Raw genomic sequence first — 7,735 nt, forward strand, 5'->3', positions numbered from 1 at the left:
TGTAGGATATTTAAAGTATGTTATAGATATTGCTATTGCTAATACTGTGATATTGACAATGATTAATGACTATGAATTACTAGATGAATGACTATCTTTTGTTTTTTAATAACGTATTTTGTCAAATTTTATACCTCCTCTTTCATATATTCTGAGTTTTAAACAACTTTCATGGGATACATCATTACCCAAGAAAACATAAAATCCCATTTTTATTTTGTCATTAAATACATAACAATGTTTCATTCACATAATTGATATCACATTTATATATATTTCATCCCACCTAATCCATAAGCTACAATCACAAATCCGAAAATAATGACAAACACAAACAACATAATATTCCACATTTTTAAGATTCTAATTTCAGCTTCAACTGCACTAATTTTTCATCCTAGGGATATTTTTTAATGGTATTCACTAACTGAAATTTTATTTCTGCCAACTATAGCTTCTTCTTCTTCAACATCTACCCATTTAAAAAAGCCGCACCATCTCTTATCGACAGTCTACAAAACCAAAAATCTAAAAAAAAAATTAAGAGAAAGAACAACTACAAAACTAACAAGAATTTGAGAAACAAGACACAATCAACTTGCAACAATTCAATCAACTCACATTATAATTAGAGCATCCATAAAATGGTCTCTCTGGATTAGAATCCGTCCCAAACCACCGAAAAATAGGACGCAATCTACAACCACACCAATGCAGAACCTTTTCACTTTTGTCACGGTGTGCATTCTTTACCCAACTACCATGCGAACGAGCTCTACTAGAACTACCTGAGCCTTGACTGCTGCTCCCTAACATCCTTTCCAACTCTTGGAGAGACTACTATAATTTAGAGGAATTGGGGATGCGCTAGGTTTTATATTCAAATTGTGAGGCATTAAATTGATGTCTTGAAAATTTTGGCCACGTCATCTAACTGTTACAGTGACAGGTGTCATTTAAAATTGTCAAGTCAGCTTTCCAGTGACGAAAAACGACGGACAGGCCAATTGAGGTACGGGTCAAAATTTCAGGGTACAATTTGAGTCAATTGAAAGTTTGAGGACTAAATTACGTCGGGAGTCAAATTTCAGGAACTATTTTGAGTATTAACTCAAATTATTAACTATAAAATTTCGATGGTTGAGGTAGAGATGAATTAGTTACCTCATGTTACGGATAGTTTACCTAACAGAGACTCACATATAAATTGAGTTTTCTCAATTCCTTTTTTCATCAAGTCACCATAGCTAAAAAAAAAAAAATACTTTTCTTTGAATAGTTTGTTCCTATATATTTAGAGAAAAATGTATTCTCCTTTTGTCAAATGAGAGAATTATTATAATCTCCTTATAATAAAGATAAATTATAATTGACAAAGAAAGTTATTTAGTTTTTTCTATATTTTATTTCTATTTTTCCATCTATATATTTTAGCTAGGTCATTTGTTTAGTATTTAATAGTAGTATCAGGGTTAAAGATTTTTTATTAATAATTTTTTTTGTTACGAGTTACTATTTATTAAAAATAGAAGCAAAGTATGATATTAGAAATTTATTGGGAATAATTTTTCTTATGAAAATTAAAAATATAAGAAAAGAAAATTGAGTGGCAGCAATTGAAAGTAGACTCATTAAGATTACAGATAAAAAATGAAAGAAGATGAATGACAATGTCGATGCAAACATACTCTAGGCATTGGTTGATTTTGCCTGATCACGTGTAGGAAAGAAAAATATAACCAAAAAAAAAATTGGAATGCTCTCACCAAATTATACTTAGGGATGACAATGAGGTGGGTAGGGAGAGATTTTTACTCTACCCGACCCCATCTCAAATACTACAATAAACTGTATAGAACCCATTCCATCCATACTAGTGGGTAGTAAAAGACTCCTAATCCGTCTCGCCCTTGTCATCATTAAAATCCAACAAACAAAATTAAATTTCAAAATTTATATAATCCTGATTGCATACATAACATAAATTAAACTAAAAATATAAGAATGATGCAATGTCAAACAACATATTATTAATTATTTTGTTATGTTTTTTACATATATATACCGGGATGGGTAGGGGTGGGTATTCCAAAAACCCAACCACGCGTCGCTAAAAACTTGTCCCATACCGGATCGGGTAATTATCGATCCTAACTGGGTATGACGGGTCGGGTATCACAAGTTTAAGTAGTGTTGTTACTTGTTACTCCTAATCATATGAAGCTAAGTTACTTCACAACAAGATATTCTTGAAGGGATGACTTTATATCCTTCGAATGAGAAAATCCACATCAGTAATGGATCACATCAACAAGTTAAATACACTATGTTTCTAACTCTAATAATTGGATTACAAAATAGCAGAAAATGAACGTATAGAGCTTCTAATTCGAAGTATACCAGATTCATATAATCAACTCATCATCAATTTAACTAATAATTTTTTTATTATCTTTCTTCTCATAATATGGCTGCTACAATTCTTGAAAAAAAAATTTAGGCGCAAGAATAAAGGAAGATAAATTGGAGAGCTCAAAGCAAGCAAAGACACTGTTGACTGACGAGAGAGAAACCAATGAAATATTGTTCCAGTGAAAACCAAAGTAGACCAAGTCACAAAGAAAGAGCAATTCAAATGCTACAATTGTGGCATGAGAGCACTTAAAAAAAATGTCGAAACAAAAAGAGTATAGAGAAAACTTTAGAAAAATCAAATTCTCAAAAATGTGTTGCGAGTATTTCCGATAATGGAAAAATTCTGTATGACGAAGAAACAATTAGTTCTAAAGGTGTCGTTTTGACTTTTTTTGGGTGTCAAACGATAACGTTGTTTCACACTAGTTCAGCGTGACAAAAAAGTGCCAAATCATCACTATATTTGCTTTCAGAGATTATTATAATATCTGAAACTCAATCTCAGAAATCATTATAGTGCAATTGAAATAGGAACCAAATTGATAAAAAACGGTAAATATAAGAAACTACTATAGGAATTTATTATTTTATTTACGTGACTTATCCCTCCTCTCTAGGTTATAATAACTTAATCTTACTAACACGATCACTAACTTAACTTGCTATTATGGTATGGCATGCTACTCTTATTCAGCTTTAACTTAAATAACTATATAAAAAAAGAAATTTAGAAAAGCAGTGGAAATCGTTGTCGGCCGAAACATGATAATGTCGATGGCTTGAACACCTTTTGAATGCTTATGTTATAACAAAGCATCATATATCATTATATCATTATATATCCTATATCAAATATGCAAAAATCTTAACACATTTGTGATTTGTTTGGTACAGTTCAAACCTAAGGAAATAAACAAACTTCAAAGGCTATTCATAATAATACTCTTATACTCATAATAATACACATTCTTCAGAGAAGCAAACACCAGTTAGTGAAGTCCACCACTTCTTCAGGTACTAGTTTCTCCCCATAAATTCCAACCACTGAGCTTTTTATCATGATTAGTGTCAACTGTGTTTTTTGACAAATAGCTTGCTCAAGTCTTCTGTGACGACATTTTTCCTGGAAATATAAAATGAGAAATTCATGAATATCAGTAAATATTTAAATTGAAGAAATAGAGACATTTGCAGCTTCTGGATTATCTAAAACTTGCAGATAAATATACAGCTTGGTTGTAGGAATAGGCTCTAGATAAATAATTTAACTCACCAAAGACTCAAATTTAAGTTAGCAATACCAATAAATCTCCTTATGAACCATAGATTTATTTATGACAAAAGGTGGGAAAAACAACTCAAGCAAAGGGAAATTGGATAACTCTTTTAATGCTTGTTCTGAAAACGAATTTCTACCCAGCTGTGTTATCAAAGAACTCAATGAGGAGACAATTTCTCTTTGACCATGTGATGATGCGGATGCATTGCATGATCCGCGGTCACTTTCTGACTTCATGCAGGATAAAGTTGGAAAAGCTGTCTGAAGAGGAGGCAACACTGGCTTTATCGACAAATACAGATAGCAGAAAGTAAGTAGAAAAGGAACTTCAAAGATAAATCATGGACAGCCAAAAGGTTTTAAGTTCTTTCATGTATCTAAGGAGCAGTACTGTTTTGTGTTGCCTGCTTTTGTCCTTGATTCCCCCCTTAACCCTTTCTTTGGGTTGGGGGGTCTGGCTGTGTCTACGATATTTTGGGAAGAGGGAAAGGGGGGGGGGGGGGTTGTGTAGCTCGTTCTCTGTTTGTACTTTTTGTTCAGGATACAATTAGCTTAAGAAAAGAGAGGGGACTGCGAAAGCCCTTTGTATTCTCGTCTAAGAACGAAACAATGTCATCCGGAGCACAAATTGCAAATTAGAAGTGAGAATCCCCTCGGATCCTATTTAAATCCTTATATTAAACCATTTGCAACTGAATTGTCGTAAGATCAAACCACGTCCTCAAAAACTCCGTAAACCTAAACCCTTCTGTAAGTCCTAGTTTATTGTACATGGTCGAATTATTTTAAAACAGAAACCTAGGAATAGAACAGTAATTTCAAAAGAGTGTTGAAATATACCAATTTTAACTAGGATAAATTTCAGTTACCTCCATTGAAATTTGTCCTAATTACATGGCGAATGCTAATAGAGTCAAAGTAATGGAGTGTAGAAAATGACTTTTGTGAAAAAAGATATATGTAGTCCATTTGAATTTTTTTTTTAAAATATAATGGTTAACCTACCCCTATTCTCACCTCCTTATCACTCCTCTTCCTCCTCCACCAAACTACCTTCAACCTTGTCTTGTTCACTCCCTTTGAGAAAACACACCAGACCCATATTATATTAGTAATACTAATTAGCATATCATTTAAGCTAACTAATGTGTGCAAATATCTAAATTGAACGTGAACAGAACCAAATGACAAAACACACTGGGCTGTTTAACAAGACATTGAATAAATCAATATATCAACGTAAACTTGAAGAATAACAAACTGATTAATAGGAACCTACAATTTGTTGATTGCATTTCCAAAATCAAATGAAAGAAAGGAATTAAAGGAAGAAGAAGCAACAGCTGCATGTTGCTTTTGCAACTTATGAGGGTAAAGGGTATCAACTATCTCCTTGCAAATCCACAATTCAGACCTTTTACAACACTCACGATTCTTACTTTCTCATGGGATTTCCACTTCTTCTATTACCTATATGATATGAATCCTGTTAACTTACGATACTCTTAGCGCTCCATGATAAATCTCTTTATCTTCTAGACCTGACAAAAGGTTACAGTTTCTTGAATCCTCTGGTAGTTTTATTCGTAAATCATTTTTCCCACTTCCTAACTCATTCCTCAAATACAACTCTTTCTAGCTTGACAACCTATTTGCAAGTACCCTGATGTGTGTGTGGGACAAATTCATTGTGGCATATATGAAACCCTTGGAGTATTTCCTTTATGTGCAATTCTAGCATGCTCAATGACAAATTTTTTGACAAAAGTTTTATAGGATAAGACAAGAGATTTGGCATCTATGTTCTATAAAGCTCCTGTTGAAAGATTGAAAAACAATGATTTGTAGATAACTCTTTTAGTTGTTTTTTTCTTTTGTATAGACGAATTCTTAACCTCATCTAGGTTTAAAATTTCAGTCTAAAAATGACTCAATGTGAACCTTCATTCATTCGGGATCAACTATTTGTTTTCAATAAGATATAAAAAAGGACAAATAAATCAGCATAACTTCAAGAAAAAGTTAGCAACAAAGGATCGAAAAATCATCAAGGAGGGATTATCAAAAAACACGATAACATGTCACTGCTAAGTGCTAACCTTCCACTAATCTGAGGTGGAACCAGCATACCACTTGAAGTATCTGGAACATTCCTAGTATGAACCATGTTTCCTCGGGGAACTTTGCTGCGAACAGCAGAGGAGGCCATTCCATTAGAGTCTCGCTTACGTGAAGCATTTTCAGCTAGAGCAGCAGCAACTCGAGAGGAGTGGTTGCTAGCATTCATCAGATTAGTTGAGGCTGCAGGTGAATTCAGGAGAAGTGAAGCATCTGGCAGTTTCTCCACCAAAGGTGAAGATGAATGTGATAATTTTTCTGGCTGCTGATCAGATGTAGATCCAGATTTATTCCTACAATTCAAAATTGCACAATTAATTATTGACGAGAACAATGTTCATCAATACAGGTGAATTGTTTCTGGTTGCTACAATGATGAGTTGAAAACTACATAACCGCTCAATTGCCTTAAAATTGAAATTCTTTTTGCCAAAATCTTCCTTCTTTGTAATTCACCCAAAGGAAATCATCATATAAAATTAGAGCAAAAGGGTTTAAAAAAAACATAAACATATGAAAAGTAGAGGGCAATCTGAATACCAAAATCTAACATCTATAGAAGACAGGTAGTTGAAAAAGACACAGAAGAACAGCTTCGGCGAGCATACGAAAATAATTTTATGATAAGTTAACAAAGCCATAAACCACCATGAATTCTAGCTAAACTCGAACCAAGTGCAAAGCTAAAGACCTCTCCAAAAAATCTACTCATATACCAGTTTGAGGAAACTGAGTTAGAAAGAGATAAGAGAGTGAAAAGAATCCAAAAACCCTTTTTCCTACCAGATTGTCCATTTTTCGAAGTTTCTTAACAGCAGCTTCTTATTTCTAAACTACACATACTCCCTCTGCCTCAATCTCTGAACACTCCCCTTGGCATTATAGTTTATGCTTGGTAATCATCAACCACACACCCTCTTTTCTCTTTCCTTGTATATAGTCAGAGGAACTGAGAAGGAAATTTTCTATTCTAGGTATTAGGAAATACAGAAATAGAGAAATTTTGTGACTCCTAAGCAAGAAAAAAATTGTGCCTCCGTTTCAACTCCACAACCAAGTTTCTGTATTCGTTACATTTCTCTCTCGGACTCAGCCTAATAGCACTTGGAAATACGAATGTAACGCATGACGGTGAATGATAATTCAGAAATTCATCTCCCTGTCACTCTCGAAGTAAAAGAATATAAAACTACCATAAGAAAAAATTAAAAAATAATAAAGCTACATCAATCAAATGCTGAGTTCAAAAAGAAGGGAAGAAGACCGAAATTACGGGTTGCGTTGAGGAGGTGGCGCCGCCGGTGCATCGTTTTGAGAAAGATGGGGTTTCTGATCTTCTTTACGTTCTTGTTCGGTGGGTTCCTCAACGTCGTCGTCTGAAGAAGAAGCGTAATCGACCAGCGACATTTTGCAGTGACCTCTTCTAGTCTCTGCTACTGCCGGCGTCGAAAGCTCAGTTGTTCTACCGCCTTCTGCCACTTAAGGCATTTACGTAATTGAGACAAAACGGTGGCTGTGATTCTCGCGTTGGGTCATTCGTGGCCTGTTTACCAATGTTATGAAAGTTCGAACCGGAAACCGCTGGCAAACACGGTTTGGACAGAAGGCAAAATCGTGAGATTTACAAATTGGAGTTGGACCGTCGAACCGGTGAAAAACTGATCGGTCAAACCAAACTATAATTCGGTGAGTTTTTGAAATTTGGCAAAAATGCTGTTTTGAAATGCTGAAAAGGAACTTTAGTCACCCACTCACTCCTCTCCTCTGGAGTCTTCACTCTCACTTCTTATGTCTTTAGTCTCCAGTCTCTACTCTCATTTTCCACTAACGGGCAGAAGCAACACTCACCTCAAGCTTCCGGTGTAACTTCCGTCCAGCCACCACCGCAGTCGCTACTTCCGTGGAACTAATGTCAGTCAGCTC

At 34.6% G+C, this 7,735-nt stretch overlaps 1 protein-coding gene across 1 annotated transcript; it reads right to left on the reverse strand.

The window, feature by feature from the left end:
- Nucleotides 1-3,213: 3,213 nt before the first annotated feature.
- On the reverse strand, nt 3,214-7,355 carry LOC107612888 (uncharacterized). Its single transcript, XM_016314663.3, has 3 exons — nt 7,086-7,355; nt 5,794-6,105; nt 3,214-3,538 (listed from the first exon to the last, which is right to left on the reverse strand). The coding sequence occupies exons 1-3, from the start codon at nt 7,217-7,219 to the stop codon at nt 3,484-3,486; spliced, it is 501 nt and encodes a 166-aa protein (XP_016170149.1). The 5' UTR covers nt 7,220-7,355; the 3' UTR covers nt 3,214-3,483.
- Between the last annotated feature and the right edge of the window lie 380 nt (nt 7,356-7,735).

Source organism: Arachis ipaensis, chromosome B8 (assembly GCF_059453495.1).
Source record: "Arachis ipaensis isolate K30076 ecotype BB chromosome B8, ASM5945349v1, whole genome shotgun sequence".
NCBI lineage: Eukaryota > Viridiplantae > Streptophyta > Magnoliopsida > Fabales > Fabaceae > Arachis > Arachis ipaensis.